Source organism: Notolepis coatsorum, assembly GCF_963971535.1.
Source record: "Notolepis coatsorum genome assembly, chromosome: 1".
In the NCBI taxonomy this organism is placed as follows: domain Eukaryota; kingdom Metazoa; phylum Chordata; class Actinopteri; order Aulopiformes; family Paralepididae; genus Notolepis; species Notolepis coatsorum.
The window spans coordinates 53,908,606-53,931,380 of NC_140165.1; the positions used below are offsets into that span (position 1 = coordinate 53,908,606).

Genomic DNA, 22,775 nt, shown 5'->3' on the forward strand with positions numbered 1-22,775 from the left:
GGAGTGTTAGTCTAGCACTGAACGTGCTCCTTCTGTCAGCCAAATCTGTGTGTAGTGGGCGGGAGTGGTTGTCCCTGATGGCATGGAGCTTAGCCAGGCTTCTCCTCTCCGCCACCACCGCTAGCGTCCCCAATCTTGAGGACGTTGGGATGAGAGGTGTCCTTGACAATACTGCGTGCCTTCCTCAGACACTGTTTGTGATGAATAGTCTCAATAGCAGGGAGTGATGTACCTGTGATGTGTTGGATGATTTTCACCACCCTCTGCGGTGCTTTCTGGTCAGAGGCCGTACCAGACTATGCACTATGCAGTATGCTTTCTATAGGTGGGCTTTCCTCAGTCTCCTCTGGAAGAAGATACGCTGGTGAGCCTTCTTGACCAGTGACAAGGTGATTTCATTTATCCAATCAGGTGCATTCCATGTGGGGAAATGGGAAGTAGGGAGGTCGGTACATGCACGCAATATGTAAACAACAACATACATTTTGGACTCACCAAAATGTTTCAAAATTTAAAAAAATCTATTTATCAATAAAAAAAATTGGGGGGAAAAGCAATACTTTTATTCCACATCTTTCTAAATGCTATGTGGATGTATTATTAAAAAAATAAAAATAAAGATTATATTTCATCTATAGCACCTTGTATTCCTTTTATATATTATTATTATTATTATTATTATTATCATGCACATTCAAGAAAAGCATCATAACAGATACTGTATGTATAATACCACTAGATGGCAGTGTTTTGACAGGGACTTAACCAAACCCCACAACCTTAGCCACAAACAATGTACACTTTCGGATGTACTGTATATATGCACTGTATATACTGTATCTTTTTATGATTGCTTTCTCTTAAACAGTACTGTATATTTGTATGTCTTGTATGTCATAAATGTCTTGATGAAGTGAAAATGGAGGAAGTCTTTTTCTGGTCTGCATCCTCTTAGCAGTTGTTTGTATTGAGCCGTACTGTATTGTACCCATTCTGCAATCTATTAATAAAGTTTTCAATCAATCAATCAAACCTGGAAGCCACGTGGAGCAAAGTCACCATTGACCGCTGACTGGAAATCAGCCTCTCCGCCCCTTTTCCTAACCCATGCCATCAGTGGCACGCAAGACTGACCCCAGATCAGCATTACCTACCGCCTACCTACCACGCCACACACCAAACCACCTCCAATGTACAGTCCCACCCCACCTACCCAACCTCCTCCAATGTACAGTTTCTTCCCCCTCAAATGTATATACCGGTACTCTCTTTTTAGACTCTTTTTGTACTCACAAACAGTACTGTCTATCTGTATGTCATGTATGTCATATTTGTTATGATGAATTGAAAATGGGGGACCCTGATGTAAACAAGACTAAAGTCTTTCTCTGGTCTGCATCCCCTTAACAATTGTGTGTATTGAGCCGTACTGTATTGTACCCATTCTGCAATCTGTTAATAAAATGTTCAATCAATCAATGAATCAACCTTATACCTCAGCCCCTCAGATGACATTTGTTTACACTTGCCTTATGAGGGCTGACCTGGGATCAGGTTACCCTCCTCAGATCCTTGCTCTCTAACCAATGGTGGGGAACGGAGTGCTAGGAGCTGAGCAGTCCTCTGCTTATTCACACCCAGGCAGCTTTAGCTGTAGAGCAGTTCATACACAAAGAGGGAAAACAACAGAAACCAATGAAGATCATTAGGTAAAGTAATTTCATATTTTGTCCTCATTGTGACACTTTGTTTTTGTAATTAAGTACTACAGTTTAAGGTGTTTGGGAGTTAAGTACTATAGTTTAAGGTGTTTGGGAGGTACAAATAATACATCTGACGAGAGCTTTGTTTTGGTTGATTGATTGATTGATTGATGGATAACGTTGCACAGGTAAGACGTGACATTATTTTAAACTATACAGTTGCACAGGTAAGACGTGACATTATTTTAACCTATACCGTTGCACAGGTAAGATGTGACATTACTTGAACCTATACCGTTGCACAGGTAAGATGTGACATTACTTTAACCTATACAGTTGCACAGGTAAGATGTGACATTACTTTAACCTATACAGTTGTACAGGTAAGATGTGACATTACTTTAACCTATATAGTTGTACGGCTAAAATGTGACATTACTTTAACCTATATAGTTGCACAGGTAAGATGTGACATTACTTTAACCTATACAGTTGCACAGGTAAGATGTGACATTACTTTAACCTATATAGTTGCACAGGTAAGATGTGACATTACTTTAACCTATACAGTTGCACAGGTAAGATGTGACATTACTTTAACCTATATAGTTAGGTACGATGTTGACCGTGTCAAGATCTATAGATTCTGGTTGGTGCTGCTGTATGTTCAACACCTTTGTCTACTAGGTTAATCACTAGGTTAATGTTTCATGTTATTTGTCCAATTCCTACAGTCATGAAAACCCTTTGGAGATTCATACCTACCTAAAGGTTCATACCGTTAAACACCCGGACATCTGCTAACCGTCTAGTCTACCATGGGATGTGGGAAGTCGAGGTGTTTCTCGGCCAAAGAGCAGGGGAGCCTAGTGGAGATCTGCATAGAGGAGGAGACCAAAGTTCTCCTCAAACCGGCACGGGCAGCAGAGAAGAAGAAGACGAAGGACAAGGAGGTGAATACCGAGGAGAGATTGGAGGACAAGGAGGTGAATACAGAGGACAGATTGGAGGACAAGGAGGTGAATACCAAGGAGAGATTGGAGGACAAGGAGGTGAATACCAAGGAGAGATTGGAGGACAAGGAGGTGAATACCAAGGAGAGATTGGAGGACAAGGAGGTGAATACCAAGGAGAGATTGGAGGACAAGGAGGTGAATACCGAGGACAGATTGGAGGACAAGGAGGTGAATACCGAGGACAGATTGGAGGACAAGGAGGTGAATACCAAGGAGAGATTGGAGGACAAGGAGGTGAATACCGAGGAGAGATTGGAGGACAAGGAGGTGAATACCAAGGAGAGATTGGAGGACAAGGAGGTGAATACCAAGGAGAGATTGGAGGACAAGGAGGTGAATACCAAGGAGAGATTGGAGGACAAGGAGGTGAATACCAAGGAGAGATTGGAGGACAAGGAGGTGAATACCGAGGACAGATTGGAGGACAAGGAGGTGAATACCGAGGACAGATTGGAGGACAAGGAGGTGAATACCAAGGAGAGATTGGAGGACAAGGAGGTGAATACAGAGGAGAGATTGGAGGACAAGGAGGTGAATACAGAGGAGAGATTGGAGGACAAGGAGGTGAATACCGAGGAGAGATTGGAGGACAAGGAGGTGAATACCGAGGAGAGATTGGAGGACAAGGAGATGAATACAGAGGAGAGATTGGAGGATAAGGAGGTGAATACCAAGGAGAGATTGGAGGACAAGGAGATGAATACCGAGGAGAGATTGGAGGACAAGGAGGTGAATACCGAGGAGAGATTGGAGGACAAGGAGGTGAATACAGAGGAGGGATTGGAGGACAAGGAGGTGAATACCAAGGAGAGATTGGAGGACAAGGAGATGAATACCAAGGAGAGATTGGAGGACAAGGAGGTGAATACCGAGGAGAGATTGGAGGACAAGGAGGTGAATACCAAGGAGAGATTGGAGGACAAGGAGGTGAATACCGAGGAGGGATTGGAGGACAAGGAGGTGAATACAGAGGAGAGATTGGAGGACAAGGAGGTGAATACCGAGGAGAGATTGGAGGACACCTCCTTGGTGGTTTACCTACCGGTCGGGCGTATCATGACGCTGCCCGAATACGCCCAGAAGATATCTGAAGACATCGTCGCTCAGGCCCTTCATTTGTGTTGGGAGGTGGATAATCGCTACAGGGACTTAGCGTTCATCGATGCGGAGTGCGATTACATGATATAAAGAGCCCACAATCGAATTCGACAGCTGGAACTGTCCTCTCTGGACCCGTGTCTGGCTAGATAATACACTTTCTTTTTCTCAGCATGTGTTACATCATGAATCGGAAGTAAAAGCAGAACTTGGCTTCTTGTACAGGAATCGCTTCTGCTTTACTCACTCTGCTAAACGCTCCCTAGTCCATTCTCCCATTGTTCTGTATCACTCAGTAATTAGGTTTGCTACAAATGCCTCCTTTTCAACACATCGTGTGACTTATGTGACGGTGACTGTAAATTGGCCATCATTACACTCTCGACGAGAAATCCATTGGCTTACACTCATTTACAAAACCCTCCTTGGTCTGACCCATCCTTATTTGATACACTTTTGAAAATTGTCATCTATACACCAGAGCTACTCACCATATCTCGCTAGATGTTCCCCGTGTTAACGTGGTCAATCCTCCTTCCAATATGCTGCCCCCAACAGTTGGAACGAGATGCAAAAGACTTTGAAAATGGACAAATTGATCTCCCTCACTACTTTTAAGGACATGTAAATAGTCTGTTCTGCTTCATGTCTTACATGCCTTGTAATTTTATTTGGTTATTTGTTTGGTGTGTGTTAATAATTATTTCCCTTATCTCTGTGATGTATCGTTTGTGTCTTTAATATATATATATATATATATATACATACAGTAATTCCTATTTACAATGACGGCCTGGCGAGAGGGCAAAATGGCCTCTCGAAGGGTAACAAGGAAAGGGGACAAAAAATATACACATATATATATATACGTATATTTTTTGTATATATACGTATATTTTTTTGTCCCCTTTCCTTGTTACCCTTTGAGAGGCCATTTTGTCCTCTCGCCAGGCCGTCATTGTAAATAAGAATTTGTTCTTAATTGACCTGCCTGGTTAAATGAAGGTTAAAATGTAAACGGTAATCCACCGTGCACCATCTCTGTTCGCACGGCGTCTCTCGTAGCTGATGATGCTACGCAGATCATTCACTTCGGTGCATGGTTTGGTTTAGGGTCAGTTCATTTTCAGCTCAGTGAACACAAAATGTACCATCAAACCGATGGACCTTTCTGTCTAAGTAATGACTTTGTTAGTTGAATTGGAAGAACCGTTTCATTGCAAAAAGTAAAAAGAGAATCCACTCCCTGAATTTATCCAATTCAAAAAATATATTTTTAATATTTCCTCTCCGTTCTCTTTTCTGTGAGAAAATGCCCTGTTTTACACACCTGCCTGACTGGATAACCTTGTCACTTGACAAGTTTACAATACACGAAACCTAGCGTTTGTGGACATGAAAACATTGCAGGGTCAGGGCACAAGGGTTGTGTCAACATGAAGTTGACACAGCCGTCTATGTAAAGGAACAGTAACCTGAAGGGATTGTGGACCGCGAGGCTTGATGCAGTCGTCTGGTAATCCGGAGGTTCCCGGTTCGATTCCCGCTCCTCCCGGGCAGCTTGTCGAAGTGTCCTTGAGCAAGACACTTAACCCCGAATTGCTCCTGATGAGCAGGTTGGGCACCTTGCATGGTCGCCTCCGCCGTCGGTGTGTGAATGTGTGAGTGAATGGGTAGAATGTGAGGAACACATTTTAAAGCACTTTGGATAAAAGCGATATATAAATGCAGCCATTTACCATTTAAAGCTGTGCTGTGACTTATAGAACAATAATTTAAAAATTCTTAGAATCGTTCCATCTTGTGTCAGATAAATAAATCATGAATGAAAAGAAAAAGTTTTGAGGCAGTGTGAACCAAATGTAAGCCTTTGATACTTGGTTGTACAGTAAACGTACTGTCCTGTATGGTTGTTTGTTGTTGTTTTATGTCAGGTGTTGCTCGAAAAAGAGCTCTTTGAGCTCAAGCTTCTTACCTGGTGAAATAAAGGTTCAATAAAAATATGCATTGTAAGCTAATCTAACTCTTGCACCGAAGAACCATAATGTCTGTTTTGACATTCTTGGGACAGCAGTTGTATTTGCAGTTGTGAAGTTCATCTAAATCACTTGGAGTGTGAATGTGAATATATCACAAGAAACGACTCAACCCGAATTGAAAATGGGGGACCCTGATGTAAACAAGACAAAAGTCTTTCTCTGGTCTGCATCCCCTTAACAATTGTGTGTATTGAGCCGTACTGTATTGTACCCATTCTGCAATCTGTTAAATAAAGTTTTCATTCATTCATTCACACCTCTACTGTCTTTAACTATGAATGAGAAACAAGTCAAACTCAATTCAGGAACATTATCTGAACCCAAAGTTTAGATGGTAAAATAAATTCCGGAATGTGTGTAAAAAGAGAATGATGTTTATCCGGTTTCATTGGAATTCTGTTGCTAGGAATAGTTTTTTTTTTATCCACTTTTTCTCCTCCTATTTTTCTTGTATTTTCCTCCCATCCCAATTTAGTCGTTATACCAATTCGCCCCTCCCCTTCCTGGTCGTTGCGTGCATTTCCCCCCTACTTGCCGGTCTAGGGAGCCCTGAAGTCTTATCACATGCTTCCTCCGATACAGCCAGCAGCCTCTTTTCACCTGGCAGCGAGGACTCTCATTGGGTGAGTGTAACGCGTAGGAGGGCACACTACCTCACCCAGATCCCTTCCTCGCTGTGCAGGCGACCTGACCGACGTGTAGGAGTCGCTGTTTACGACCAGATTACCACCCACCGGCTTCCCTCCCGCTGACACTGCCAATTGTGTCAGTATGACGACCGGCCAAGCCGGAGGCACCACTGACAGCTGGATTCAATACCAGTGTGTCTGCGGTGGTAGACAGACGCTTAGTCCGCTGCGCTACCCGGCCGCCCAGTTGCTAGGAATAGTTTGAAGTGTATTTCCTGTCAGCTATTGTATTAGCAAACACTGCAACAGAACATAAACCCTGGGTCCATTTAAGGTTTATTTTGTCTTGCATATTCATATGTTGGTTAACCGTCTGTAGTGTGGTAGTGAAAGGTTAACCTTCTGTAGTGTGGTAGTGAAAGGTTAACCTTCTGTAGTGTGGTAGTGAAAGGTTAATCGTATGTAGTGTGGTAGTGAAAGGTTAACCGTCTGTAGTGTGGTAGTGAAAGGTTAACCGTCTGTAGTGTGGTAGTGAAAGGTTAACCTTCTGTAGTGTGGTAGTGAAAGGTTAACCATCGGTAATGTGGTAGTGAAAGGTTAACCTTCTGTAGTGTGGTAGTGAAAGGTTAACCTTCTGTAGTGTGGTAGTGAAAGGTTAACCTTCTGTAGTGTGGTAGTGAAAGGTTAACCGTCTGTAGTGTGGTAGTGAAAGGTCAACCTTCTGTAGTGTGGTAATGAAAGTTTAACCGTCTGTAGTGTGGTAGTGAAAGGTTAATCTTCTGTAGTTTGGTAGTGAAAGGTTAACCTTCTGTAGTGTGGTAGTGGAAGGTTAACCTTCTGTAGTGTGGTAGTGAAAGGCTAACCTTCTGTAGTGTGGTAGTGAAAGGGTTAACCTTCCTATCCAAGCTCCGGGAGGGTCATCAAAGAGAAGTCGCCTATTCTCAGTCCTTGCCCCACAATGGTGGAATGAACTACCCACCCCAGTTAGGACAGCTGAAACACGTCCAATCTTTCGCCGTCGACTAAAGACGCACTTCTTCAACCATTATCTGAATTTAAAAAAAAATAAAAAATCTAACCCTAACTAACCATACTGTCATCACTTGTCCTAATAAACTAACCTACACTGTAGCACTCAACACTTTGATGAACATTGTTACTCAGCTGATAGAGTTGTGCCCTTCCTGATGGCTTGTCGTACAGAACTTGTAAGTCGCTTTGGATAAAAGCGTCAGCTAAATGACTAAATGTAAATGTAGTGTGGTAGTGAAAGGGTTAACCTTATTTAGTGTGGTAGTGAAAGGTTAACCTTCTGTAGTGTGGTAGTGAAAGGTTAATAACCTGTAGTGCAAGCCCTACGATGGAACCCACCTGGAAAGAGGAAACGTGGCAGGCCTCGAAACACCTGGCGCCGTTCTTGGGAAGGGGAAATGAAAGAGACTGGACTGGGATGGCACAACATCGTTCGGGAGGCCAAAAACCGCGCAACATGGAAAGAAATCGTCAGTGGCCTATGCTCCGCAGGGAGTGCAAAGGCTTAAGTCAAGTAAGTCAAGTGGTAGTGAAAGGGTTAACCTTCTGTAGTATGGTAGTGAAAGGGTTAACCTTATTTAGTGTGGTAGTGCAAGTGTTAAAGTGGCACTTCACCAAAAAAGAATGCTGATTTATTTTGCACATAATCTCACACACATCCAAAAACTCGGAACAGTTTTGCACACACACATTCATTTAGGTTGACAATTATGGGATTCAACAGTGCAAAACTGTTTTTTGGAACGTGTGTGAGATTATGTGCAAAATATATCTGCATTGTTTTTTGGTGAAGTGCCCCTTTAATACTGTACATACTGTTCTTACTGCACATCTCTAGCATACCCGCTCTGTTATTTATGTATTCTATTCTATTAATCAGAATCGCCGTCGGTGTGTGAATGATGTGAGTGAATGGGTGAATGTGATGTGTGCTTTGGATAAAGAATGAAGTCTATTTACCATTTATCAACACGCTTATGAGATAATGAGGCGAGAACGGTGAGTTTCTCAAGTACCTCACTGTTTCTCAAGGACCTCATTGTTTCTCAAAGACCTCACTGTTTCAAGGACCTCATTGTTTCTCAAAGACCTCACTGTTTCTCAAATACCTCACTGTTTTTCAAAGACCTCACTGTTTCTCAAATACCTCAGTTTTTCAAAGACCTCACTGTTTCTCAAAGACCTCACTGTTTCTCAAAGACCCACTGTTTCTCAAAGACCCACTGTTTCTCAAGGACCTCACTGTTTCTCAAGGACCCCATTGTACTCATAAGTGATTTCTTTATTTTTCCTCCATCCTAAAATGGTTTACAGGTGTACTGCAGTATCACAGTATGGTCATTTGTGTGTATGATGCAATAACACAGCCAAGAAACACCTCATTGTACAGGTTGTACTGTGGTTTGTCTAAAGTATAAACACCAACATCAAGCCATCCCAGTACAGTGTTGTGGGCATTGCGAAGGCATCTTGGCCTTCTTGTAGATGATCGCACGGGACACTTTGACCCTGTGACCCCACTCGGTTTTGTACGCAAGAAGTGGCCCGCCGGTTCTAGCCAGTACACACCAGTCCCGTCCCGTTCAAACCCCCTTGGACTCTGGCCACGCGCGCAGTCTGGTGAATTCCCATTGTCGTCAAGTTTCACATTCTCTTGTCGGCAGCATCCAGGACGGCAGCAGCGCTCTCCTGAGCCTCCTGGAGCAGCGCTGAGGCTTTCTGCTGGGTCTGCAGGATGCAAACACATGCAAAAACACAACTCAGAACTGCAGTCTACGAGATACTCGTCTACGACTATGATGTCATAACTGCAGTCTACGAGATACTCGTCTATGACTATGATGTCATAACTGCAGTCTACGAGATACTCGTCTATGACTATGATGTCATAACTGCAGTCTACGAGATACTCGTCTATGACTATGATGTCATAACTGCAGTCTACGAGATACTCGTCTATGACTATGATGTCATAACTGCAGTCTACGAGATACTCGTCTATGACTATGATGTCATAACTGCAGTCTACGAGATACTCGTCTATGACTATGATGTCATAACTGCAGTCTATGAGATACTCGTCTATGACTATGATGTCATAACTGCAGTCTACGAGATACTCGTCTATGACTATGATGTCATAACTGCAGTCTACGAGATACTCGTCTATGACTATGATGTCATAACTGCAGTCTACAAGATCCTCGTCTATGACTATGATGTCATAACTGCAGTCTACGAGATACTCGTCTATGACTATGATGTCATAACTGCAGTCTACAAGATACTCGTCTATGACTATGATGTCATAACTGCAGTCTACGAGATACTCGTCTATTTACTATGATGTCATAACTGCAGTCTACGAGATACTCGTCTATGACTATGATATCATAACTGCAGTCCATAAGATAATGTCTATGATTATGATGTCATAACTGCAGTCTATGAGATAAGGTCTATGACTATGATGTCATAACTGCAGTCTATGAGAAACAGCCTATGACTATGATGTCATAACTGCAGTCTATGAGATACTTGTCTATGACTATGATACCATAACTGCAGTCTATGAGAAACAGCCTATGACTATGGTATCATAACTGCAGTCTGAGATATGGTCTATGACTATGATATAATAACTTACAGCCATTTTGAAGGACTCATCGGTGACGTCTTTGAGGTTGATCACAACGTTGTAGTATGCACCAAAAACAGCCATTTCCAGGGCTTTGGCAGCAACCTGTACACCCAGAGAAAAGAGGAGATTTACATCATGTCCAGACAGAGCCCCTCTGTGCCATGTATCATGTATTACATCATGTCCAAACAGAGCCATGTATCATGATGTATTAAACCTGTCCAAACAGAGCCCCTCTGTGCCACGGAACATGTATTATTTACAACATGTCCAAACAGAGCCCCTCTGTGCCATGTATCATGTATTACATCATGTCCAAACAAAGCCCCTCTGTGCCATGTATCATGTATTACATCATGTCCAGACAGAGCCCCTCTGTGCCACATATCATGTATTACATCATGTCCAGACAGAGCCATGTATCATGTATTACATCATGTCCAAACAAAGCCCCTCTGTGCCATGTATCATGTATTACATCATGTCCAAACAAAGCCCCTCTGTGCCATGTATCATGTATTACATCATGTCCAAACAAAGCCCCTCTGTGCCATGTATCATGTATTACATCATGTCCAAACAAAGCCCCTCTGTTCAAGTTCTTTAAGTTCAAGTTCTTTAATAGTTGTCATACAGAAGTACAGAATACTTTCATACAAAATGCTTCTTACTGTTACGCTCCAGAGACTGTGCTAGACAAGATAGTATCAAATAACATAATAACATAATATAGCATGAATTTAGAAGAAGAAAATGAGGTCACAGTGTTCGGTATAGACATATGTACAATGTTCTGAGTTACCATATAATATACAATACACAATACTATGCAGTGTACTAATGTACAGTACTATCTAGTGCAAAGCAGAAATGGGATGAGGTACAATTTTAGGTACAATTTACAGTAAGGTGTACGAGTTGTAGTGCAATCCTTCATCCATAAATATAAAGTGTGGGGAGTGGGTGCTACAGTGTGTTTGTTTAAAGTGGGTGTGTGCTATAAAGTGTGTGGAGTGGGTGCTACAGTGTGTTTGTTTAAAGTGAGTGTGTGCGTGTGGATGTGTGTGCTATGTGCGTTTGGTGGTTGTTGTTGTGTAGTGTTCATTCATTGTTCGTTTAGCAGCCTGATGGCCTGTGTGCCATGTATCATGTATTACATCATGTCCAAACAAAGCCCCTCTGTGCCATGTATCATGTATTACATCATGTCCAGACAGAGCCCCTCTGTGCCACATATCATGTATTACATCATGTCCAAACAAAGCCCCTCTGTGCCATGTATCATGTATTACATCATGTCCAGACAGAGCCCCTCTGTGCCACATATCATGTATTACATCATGTCCAAACAAAGCCCCTCTGTGCCATGTATCATGTATTACATCATGTCCAAACAAAGCCCCTCTGTGCCACGTATCATGTATTACATCATGTCCAAACAGAGCCCCTCTGTGCCACATATCATGTATTACATCATGTCCAGACAGAGCCCCTCTGTGCCACATATTATGTATTACATCATGTCCAGACAGAGCCCCTCTGTGCCATGTATCATGTATTACAACTAAGGGGCTGTCAAAGTTAACGCGGTATTAGTGTGTGTGTGTGTGTGTGTGTGTGTGTGTGTGTGTGTGTGAGAGAGAGGGGGGGGGGGGGGGGGGGGGTGCGTACTCAGCCCTTGTGTGGGTGAATGTAACAAGTTCCTAACGTTTTCTTTCCCCTATTATTTCATGAACACTTTATTCATTGTTTTAAATTATTATTTTCTTTTAAGTTATTTTGTGCATCACTCTGTTTTGAATTTGATGCAAATTTGCAATGCATGAGGGTCATCCTTTTGTGTTAAATGGCTGCATAAAGCAAGCATTTGTTGACTCTCGTGTTGATAAGAGTATTAAAACTTGGAACTTGAAAAAGATCTGTTTAAGGTAGATAAAAACTATTTAAAAAAGCAATTCATTTGTGATTAATCGCGAGTTAACTATGGACAATCATGCGATCAATCAGATTAAATATTTGAATCGATTGACAGCATTAATTACAACATGTCCAGACAGAGCCATGTATCATGTATTACATCATGTCCAGACAGAGCCCCTCTGTGCCATGTATCATGTATTACAACTAGTGCTGTCAATAGATAAAAAAATAACTAATTAATCTCACAATTTACTGTAATTAATCTAGATTAAAAATCGCATTTTTCTACTTACTGTAAGACCGAAGCTTGTAACAGATATTTACTTGAGTAAAATCATGGAATTAATGTAGAATCAACACAAACTTGTATGAACTACCACTACCAGTAATATAAATCATATTAACAACAGAAATGTGTTCCATCTTCATGTCAGATGATTTTCAAAAAGGTGCATGAGTCAATGCAAAAAAAGAACAAGCAAAGATACTGCTGAAAGTTCAGAACGTTGAACATTTTTCACTCCATAGATTAATCTAGATAACTTTTTTTTTAACGTTTTAAATAATTTAAAATAATCTCCAAAGTTAAAGCATTAACTTTGACAGCCCTAATTACAGCATGTCCAAACAGAGCCTGTCTGTGCCACGTATCATGTATTACAGCTGTATATAACGGCCTTGCTTCATTGTTAACTTCGTGGTAGTGTAACACTATCCTACTGTTCAGCAGGTCCACTCAGTAGGTCAAAAATCGTCTCCTACTGTGTGGTAGGGAACCGGGTTGTACAGAGACTGTATCTGTACAACCAACAAATTGATCTGTCTCTCTATCTGTCTGACTAGAAGTGGGCGAGGTTTCATTGTTAACTTCATGGTAGTGTAACACTGTCCTATGATGAATCTATAGCGTTAGATACGCTTTCATACTCAAAACTCAATATTCATTCATACATACACCCATTCCCATTTGAACGTCCATCCATCCATCCATCCATCCATCCATCCATCCATCCATCCATCCATCCATCCATCCATCCATCCATCCATCCATCCATCCATCCATCCATCCATCCATCCATCCATCCATCCATCCATCCATCCATCCATCCATCCATCCATCCATCCATCCATCCATCCAGCGGTACCTGAGCATCAGATTTGCAGGCTAGGTTTCCATAGAGCACCATTTCTTTGAGACCGGGCCACAGGGTGTTGACTCTCTCAGCCAGGGACAGGGGAACCGCTACGGCCTTCTTCAGGCCAACCTGCATGGCGGCCTCTCTCCTTAAGAAGGACAAGTGTGTTGGTTATTTTCAAACCCGGACCCCCACTGCTCTCTCACCTGACATCACACCGCTCCCCTCTGGGCAGTGGTGGAAAGTAACTAAGTATTTTTTTTACTCAAGTACTGTACGTGTACATTTTCGAGCTACTTGTACTTTAGTATTTTCATTTTAGGGAACTTTATACTTTTACTCCACTACACTTCAAGGGAAATATTGTACTATTGCACTACATCTATCTGGACCCATCAGTTACTAGTTACTTTGTTGAAAAGGATTTTTGCATAGAAAACATAATATATACAACATGCTAACATTCAGTATGCTATCTGGCTGCATGTTAGCCTAGCTTAGCACAATGAATGGAAGCGGACATGACCGGTTAGCCTAGGCATTGTCCAACTAACACCTCTTCTGAAGGTCCGCTTCCATTCATTGTGCTAAGCTAGGCTAACGTGCAGCCAGATAGCTTTCCACTGAACGCACAGAGAGGAAACTGTTATCTATCTTCTTGTCTTTCTCTGGAGAAGCCAATAAGCTAATTCCCGAAAATGTTGGCGTGTCGAAAGGTCAGTGAATACCACAACCACAACACCAGAGGGAGTTCCACAAATCATGCTCAACCCAGATTTGGCACAAACAAGGGACTAAACACGTTTCGCAATTATGCCACATCAATGTGGAACGCCCTACCGACAGCCGTAAAACAATTTTTAATCCCTACCCACCTTCAAAACCGCTCTCAAAGAGCACCTACGGGAGGCTGCAATTCGAAACTGGCCACCGTAAATGTCCAAACCCCCCCTCCCACCCACCCCCTCCTTATGTACAGTCTCCTCCCCATCATATGTATATATTTTCTGTTACGATCTCTGTTTAACAGTACTGTATATTTGCATATATTGTATGTCACAAATGTAACAGTACTGTATACCTGTATGTCATGTATGTCATAAATGTCATTATGAATTGAAAATGGGGGACCCTGATGTAAACAAGACGAAAGTCTTTCTCTGGTCTGCATCCCCTTAACAATTGTATGTATTGAGCCGTACTGTATTGTACCCATTCTGCAATATGTTAATAAAGTTTTCAATCAATCAATCAAACAAAGGTCTGTCCCATTGTATACAGCAGTGTTTCCCAACCGGGGGTACGCGTACCCCTAGGGGTACGTGGGTGGTCCCCAGGGGGTACATGAAAAGATTTTAAAAAATGTAATACATTTTTATTTATTTTTTATCAACTTTTTTTTTAATATATATATATTTTTTTAAACAAGTTCAGGGGAAAGAGACATTCACATCAGCATTTCATATTAATTCCCACAGTGGCATAAAAAAGTGTCTTTTCAGTATATAGATTGTCTGTCAGTATAGTCATATACTGTGTAGCCTGCCTGCTTGCAGTTGTGATTTTTTAGAGATTAATCATCATTTAATAATAAAATGTGTGGCAAACAAGGTATGTTTATCTCCGTTATATTAGTGAGAAATAATGCAACCTTGGCCCAAAAAGCTAGTACTCCTGGACAGTCCCACATCATATGTATGTATGTTCCTATGACTTTTTGCTGACATAAAGCACATAGGGGACTTTGTAAAATTTTGATTTGACAGAGTTTCCTGGGTGACAGATAAAATCTTTGTATCAGTTTGTAATGAGTTAATTGATTATTATAATTACGAGAGGTTAACGGAATATTATCCCATACATTCTGCCAATTTATGCAGGCGTTGTAATCCTTTAAATCTATGTTCCAGACAGTGGTATTACCTGTAGTTCTGTTTAGCTTTCCTTGTATTTTATTATATAACCCAGAAACAAAACCATTTTTAACATTTATGCCACTCACTATAATCATTAAAGGATGAACTGGTAAAGGCTGATTCCATGGGACACCGTAAGTGCGCATTGCAGTCCGCAACTGTAAATAAAAAAAGAAGGATGTACTAGGGACATTATAGATTTGTTTGAGCTCTTGAGAGGATCTGAGACCGTATTCACTGTATATGTCAAATAGTTTGTGAATACCTTGTCTTTGCCAATTGGGAAATGTAGCTGGTTTCCATCCCAACAGTAAGAAGTTGTTATAAAAAATAGGGGTATCTAGGTGCCATTTTGTGTCCCACTGTCCCATTTCAGCTATATATTTCCAAACGTAAATTGAATGTGCTATAATCGGGCCGAATTTTGTACGGCAAAAGCTTTGGGATAGACCAAAAAAGAGGATATATTTTTTTTTTGGCGTTTTATCGCTTTATTACTACTGGGCAGTCCAGTAGGGAGAGACAGATTCGGGAATCGAAACCGGGTCGCCCGTGTTTCGACATCTTATCTTATGTTATCTTAGTTTTGAGTCTTCAGTGCTTTGTTAACTTAATGTTACAATGGGAATGAGGTGATGATGTCAGACCTCAGAACTAAAACTTTACTTCAATAAACTGCCAACCTGTGTGACCATGTGAATTTATCCAGGTCATCCACTCACTCACTCACACACACATACACACACACACGCACGCACGCATGCACACACACACACACACACACACACACACACACACACACACACACACACACACACACACACACACACACACACACACACTGCCGGTCTGCCACAATATATAGACTATTAATTATATATCCTGGGGATCACCACGATTGATTGCGTAGTAGGGGGTACTTTAGGTTGGCTTGAAATGCAATAACAACAAACAAAAGCCTCACAGAACCACAATTCCAACGTCACACAGATGTTCCAATTCCAACGTCTGAGACGTTGAGAGTTTCACGTCTGTGCTGTTTGAAGCTGAAGGCAACACCCCCAAAATGCTTTCTTTTCATGTTGGAATCCGGTTAGACTGGCTGCGCCGGAGTTAGTGTACGACTATACACCCACTGTAATTAAGTTAGCACTTGGACAGGTTTCCAATGTGTGTCGCCCATCGCATGTGTGTGTCGCTGCATGACTACGTTGCACTGTGTGCAATGAGTTTAATCTTAATCGAATCTAATCTTAACGTCTGATTATGTAAGGGATAATCAGCGAGAAGGTGAGGTTTTAAGGCACGGCATGGAGGCGAAGAACCACTCGACACAATATATATAATAAAAAAAAACATTCACGATAGTATTTGGTTGAAGGTCTTACACTTTGCCATTGGTGTGCTTTTCCTTTCCGGTCATCAGGTTAATAAGTCAGCTGTTGCTTCACCGCAGTCGATAACGAGTAAAGCTTTGACAGCTGTGCTCTTTAATGTCGCTATGGTTACAGGTCGGGCAGTGGATGGATTTAGAATGGTGGTTAAACATTTATTTTTGTATCCACTTTTTCTCCTCTTTTTAAATTTGTTTCTCCCTTCCCAATTCCAATGTGCCAATTCTTCCCTCCCCGGTCTTGAACGTTGCTCGCATATGCCCCCCACTGGCCGGTTGTAGGGAGGATAGAAGCCTTGCATCACATGTCCCCTCCGGTACACGAGGAGGCAGCCTGTCACATCTTTTCACCTGCCAGCGCGGACTCTTATTGGCGAGGTGTAACGTGTGGGAGGCTCACACTACCGCCGCCATTTCCTGTCTCTGCTGTGCAGGCGTCCCCAACCGACCTGTAGGAGTCGCTGTCCACAACGTCCAGATTACCACCCATCGACTTCCACCCGCTAACTCTGCCAATTGAGTTAGTATGACGGCTGGCCAAAGCCGGAGGCAATGCCGACAGCCGGAGTCGAACCCGGTGTCTCTTGCGTTGGTGACGAGTGCAATGTCCGCTGCGCCACCCAGCCGCCCTAATGATGGTTAAACTTGTAGCCGAACTACATGTGCATTAACCCTTTCACTACCACACTACATAGTGTGTGGTAGTGAAAGGGTTAACCTTCTGTAGTGTGGTAGTGAAAGGGTTAACCTTCTGTAGGCTGATTGTGAAAGGGTTAACCCTTTGTCGTGTGGAAGTGAACGGGTTAACCTTCTGCATTGTCACCGTGAACGGGTTAACCCTTTGGTAGTGTGGTAAAGAAAGGGTTAAACGGTTTTAACGCACACCTGCCAGGAGAGAGAATTCAGCCGGACCATGGTATAAAGTGCAATACAGTTGTTACTGGAGTGAGAGTAGAGGTCCATACCACACTGGTAAACCTCTACAGGTACATGACTTATTCCTGTATATTCCATTATTTCTTCATACTTAATTCCATCTCCCCTCCCTTCCTTATTTGACATTCAAAAAGATTACCTTTTGATTTCGTCTGGGGTGTTTTTCTGCATTTTCAGAGCCGCCTAAAAGCAGAATGGGGACAGTCAACACAGGAAATAGTTTTGTGAAGTGACTCACGCACGTGGCTTTCCAACACATCCTCGACCTACGGACGCTCAGAGCAGGTTCTACAACCCGTGTTTAACTCTTTTTTTTTTAAACTTTATTTTTTAGCGTTTATCGCTTTTCTGGTCAAGCATGACCGACAGAAACAGGTTGAAATGGGATGTAGAGCAGGGGAAGACATTCTGAGAAATGACGGCGGGTCCGGGAATCGAACTCATGTCCCCCAGATCCGTGACGAGCACGGTTTTCCCCGACGCAGAAATGGCGGCGAGATATGCGGTGAGCTACGGGAGCTCCCCCCCGTGTTTAATTCTTAAGCATTTGTTTCTCTGACTAATAATTCACTCCTCCCCTCAAAAGCCACGTCGAGACCTCACCCTGTACGCTGCAATTCGAAACTGGCCACCGTAAATGTCCAACCCCCCCCCCCCCCCCCCCTCCTAATGTACAGTCTCCTCCCCATCATATGTATATATTTTGGGGTCATCCCTATGTTCCCTGGGTCCTATGTTCCCCGGGTTCTATGTTCCCCGCTTTTTCAAAAAATACGAAAAAAGGGTCCTATGTTCCCCACTCCCGAAATAAAGGTTCTATGCTCCCCGCTCCCGCCCGCTCCCAAACAAAAAAAGGGTCCTTATGTTCCCCGCTGAAATAAAGGTTCTGCTGACGGCGGTGCAACAGATATGTCCGACAGTCACTCGAGTATTTGGCATTATGCGTGAGTGGTCCCAGAATGACCTAATAACATTATTAGTTGAATAGTTACTGTACAGGAATTACAGGAATCATTTGAATATATGCGAGTTACGTGAATACAGCAGTGCAACAGATATGTCGGTCAGTCACTCGAGTATTTGGCATTATGCGTGAGTGGTCCCAGAATTACCTAATAACATTATTAGTTGAATAGTTACTGTACAGGAATTACAGGAATCATTTGAATATATGCGAGTTACGTGAATACGTGAATATAGCGGTGCAACAGATATGTCCGTCAGTCACTCGAGTATTTGGCATTATGCTGAGTGGTCCCAGAATGACCTAATAACATTATTAGTTGAATAGTTACTGTACAGGAATTATAGGAATCATTTGAATATATGCGAGTTACGTGAATACGTGAATATAGCTTGCCCGGGGACACAAACCATCAATACGCATTAACAGCTCCGTCTTTTAATACACGCTTATATCGTACAGTAAAGTCAAATAAGATATTGAAAGATAAAGGATGAAGTTACAAAGGGAAAAGGGCAAAAGCAATTACTCTTTGACAATGCTACAGCGCACAATAAAAAGAAAAGATCCAGGCGGAATTAAATATGCCATAGGAGTAGGGTTTTAAACTGACGTCAAATTGGAGCAAAACAAGCTGAATCCGCTTCAAGAAGATGCATGACAGGGGGGGCTCCAGTAGCTCACCGCATATCTCGGCGCTATCTCTGCGTCGGGGAAAACCGTGCTGCATCACGGATCTGGTGGACTCGAGTTCGATTCCCGGACCCGCCGTCATTTACCAGAATGTCTTCCCCTGATCTATATCCCGTTTCACCCTGTATCTGTCGGTCATGCTTGACCAGAAAAGCAATAAACGCTAAAAAATAAGTTTAAAGGGGAACTATCTTATAAATTGCCTTTTTGAGTGTTTAGCATTGTTTCCTAGCTATGTGAACTTATATTAATATGATCTATGTCTCAAAATTCTCATATTGGCGCATTCTTCCAATTCTCCTCTCACAATATTCACCCTCACTGAACTGAGTCGTTTGAAAATGTGCCTATATGTGATGTCATATAGTCACCGCTGCATGTTAATGTTCAGGCGAAGACGACGCTCCGCAGTGGTTTAGGAGCCCAGGCTCAAAACGGCTTAAGATCTTGAGGTAGAAAAATGCTGTTTTTGAGTACTTGATTAGAAATACAAAACAATGAATAAAAAAAATATATATATTACAGAGGTGTTCCATAGACTCACAGGAATTGTGTAAAAGTGCCCAAATAGTGAAAGAAATAGTAAAATAGTTCCCCCTTAAAAAAAAAAAAGAAGATGCATGACATTGGGTCTCATTCCCGAAAATGTTCCAAAGAGTTATTTTGGAAGACTTATCTTGGAACCGACTGAGACAGAATCAATGACAAGAGTCCCGAACGTGCTGGTAATATGTCTTAAGTGGCTGAAACGGTCGCACCTGTGACATGATCTGATATCTGCTTGGAGAATGTGATTCTGTCTTAAACTCAAAAGCGCGTTCCCATTCAGGTAATTTGCATACAAAACAACGCCTCCAGAGCTTATAAGGCAAAGTAATGACGCAGCTGTGTGGAAATGGATGCGGAAGTGTCTCATCGAAATGAGATTAGATTCATGTATTGTCATAATATATAGTACAGCTCGTGGTACAACTGCCGCAGCGCGCTCACACACACACACGCGCGCGTGCGCAGTATACTGTAGCCTACGGCGTAATGAATGAACGCAGTATAGGCTTATTATTCCATTAATGCCTACGCCGTAATGAATGAACGCAGTAAAGGCTTATTTGACTTGTTGCATTAGAATTTAGTACAGTCTGTACTTATACTGTACGTAGGGCAGAGGCAGAGCATATATAGTATCTACTAAATCCTAATTAAACAAGTAACTAGAATATATTAAGCCTATAGGCTACTGTTCATTAGACACATAGGCCATACTGGCGCACACAAGACTTGCTATTTCCATGCGATTAGCTTTAGTTCTTATTTATTTATTTATTTATTTATTTATTTATTTATTTATTTATTTATTTATTTATTTATTTATTTATTTATTTATTTATTTATTTATTTATTTATTTATTTATTTATTTATTTATTTATTTATTTATTTATTTATTTATTTATTTATTTATTTATTTATTTATTTATTTATTTATTTATTTATTTATTTATTTATTTATTTATTTATTTATTTATTTATTTATTTATTTATTTATCCACTGTCATTTCAGTGTTGGTGTATATAGGCTATATAGTGTATTTCAATATAAGTTTAATTGATTAATGATATATTCGAAGGAATGCAGGTTTATAGCTATATCAACCCCCTCCAATGTACAGTAAAATAAATGACCAAGTAGGTTTTGTCAATATTCCAATGTACAGTTTTGCTTGTACAGTGTCTCCTACCCAACCTCCTCCAACAGTTTCTACGTCAAATGTATATACTCTCTTTTCTGGACTCTTTTTGTATCACAAACAGTACTGTATTTGCAAATCTGGTATGTCATAAATGTATAGATGTAGCAGTACGGTCTCTGTATGTCGTGTGTGTCATATATGTTATGATGAATTGAAAATGGGGGACCCTGATGTAAACAAGACGAAAGTCTTTCTCTGGTCTGCATCCCCTTAACAATTGTATGTAATTGAGCTGTACTGTACTGTACCCATTCTGCAATCTGTTAATAAAGTTTTCAATCAATCAATCAATCAATCAAACAAAGGTCTGTCCCACTGTATACCAATCAATGGGATACATTGCATGTTGACCTGCATTCTTTCAAATGTATATAATTAATCATTAAAACAGATGTGTAACAAATAAGAAATAAAAATTCCACAGAAGGCATTAAATAATTATTATTTTCAATCATTTCACAATAATTGCATAATTGTGTTTGAATATCTGAGTAATTAAAGTAATTATACATTTGTCCAAAATAGCTGGTTCAGATATGGTTAAGCAGCTGCCCTGTGATCAGATTAATCCATATTATTTATTTTTCCGACATCAAATGCGTAATTTCTTATCGTACAAATATTGTCATATTTATTTTAATTATCATTAAGTAATTAATTCCAAGGAGACGTTAACATGAAGGAATCACTATGAGAACACAGTCTGTCAAGTTAATAAAATTTTCAATTAGTCAATCAATCATAAGAGTGCTCCTCAGCACTCTTAAATCTGCTCTCAGCCATGCTCAAATCTGATCTCAGGAAAATTTGGGGACTCGCGCTACCAGCCCTAATATGTCTTAAATGGGCAGAAATCTGCCTAAGAGGAAATTTGTTGTCGTAAATTCGTTCGGGAATGAGACCCAATGGGTATATACTCATTACAACAAGACATTAATTAATTGCATTGTTACTGTGCACATGTGTGGTGCCGTCGTCGCCCGTCATAGTCATATTTAAGTAAGAATGACACTTCAGCACCAAGGCGCTGTCCACTGAAGTTACAACGAAAAAGACGTCACTCGCCACTTAAAGAAATCAAAAGGGTGTATTTAACAACCTCAAAAATGTTCGAAACACGCTTTATATTAACACTTTGGCTGCCATGGGTTAAATTCATTATCAACCGTAGGTTGCCGGCTCTATTTGTCTATAGAGAAAGTCCCCTTCTTTGCAGGGCTATAACTTTTTTAATTCTATTGCTACATTGCCATTATTAGGGCCCATTCAAAGTCCTATATGTATTGTTCATTGTGTAGCAACGTTAAACTTTTTCATTCACATATTCATAGTAAAGTATGGTCTAATGTATAAGTATGTTTTCATCTCTTTCTGCAGCTTTCTCCAGAACGTGATCTATAGCCCCAAATACATTATATTGATGATGCAATACAGTTTTATGGCAATCAGCGCGATATAAAAAATTCCAACTAGACGTACTTCTAGAAGTTACTACACGTCATCTGATGTTGACCGGATGGGCTAGGGGGCGTTTATAATTCCGTGGGCAGCGTTATACCAATCATCTAATGTGGGTCAAATGTTGATAATAGCAGTTAGTATCGAAGACGGTAACTTTACACGCTAAAACTCACCCCAGTCTCCGCGCGCCGTTGGGCGATCATCGTAGAGTAGACATTTTATCATTATGGGATGTAGATTTACCCGGTCCATCTCCAGCTTGTATAATGGTATATACGTCCAAATCATGTTGTTTATCGAGTTATTGGCAATCGATCGCTATGTAGTGTGTCGAGATCGAGTCCCGGGACCTATTAGCGAGTGCCCGGAAGTAATACGGCCGTCCAGCACAACCTCTACGGCACTTCCTGTTAAACGATTGCGCCGATCGGCCACCAGATGGCGCTCCT

The 22,775-nt window shown here is 41.3% G+C and overlaps 2 protein-coding genes across 2 annotated transcripts in view; one reads left to right on the top strand and one right to left on the bottom strand.

The window, feature by feature from the left end:
* Positions 1-1,591: 1,591 nt before the first annotated feature.
* On the top strand, positions 1,592-4,535 carry LOC311246079 (uncharacterized protein). The gene is made up of 2 exons (XM_084336152.1): positions 1,592-1,709; positions 2,438-4,535. The coding sequence occupies exon 2, from the start codon at positions 2,522-2,524 to the stop codon at positions 3,905-3,907; it is 1,386 nt and encodes a 461-aa protein (XP_084192278.1). The 5' UTR covers positions 1,592-1,709; positions 2,438-2,521; the 3' UTR covers positions 3,908-4,535.
* Positions 4,536-8,890: 4,355 nt separating this feature from the next.
* ftcd (formimidoyltransferase cyclodeaminase) overlaps positions 8,891-22,775 on the bottom strand; it is a gene marked incomplete at its 5' end in the record, with an annotated part of 67,250 nt that continues 53,365 nt past the window's right edge. Inside the window, 4 exons of the mRNA XM_084312650.1 lie at positions 8,891-9,245; positions 10,165-10,260; positions 13,224-13,362; positions 17,599-17,642. Coding sequence (XP_084168776.1) covers positions 9,162-9,245; positions 10,165-10,260; positions 13,224-13,362; positions 17,599-17,642 — 363 coding nt within the window. The 3' untranslated portion in view covers positions 8,891-9,161. The remainder of the gene's footprint in view (positions 9,246-10,164; positions 10,261-13,223; positions 13,363-17,598; positions 17,643-22,775) is intronic.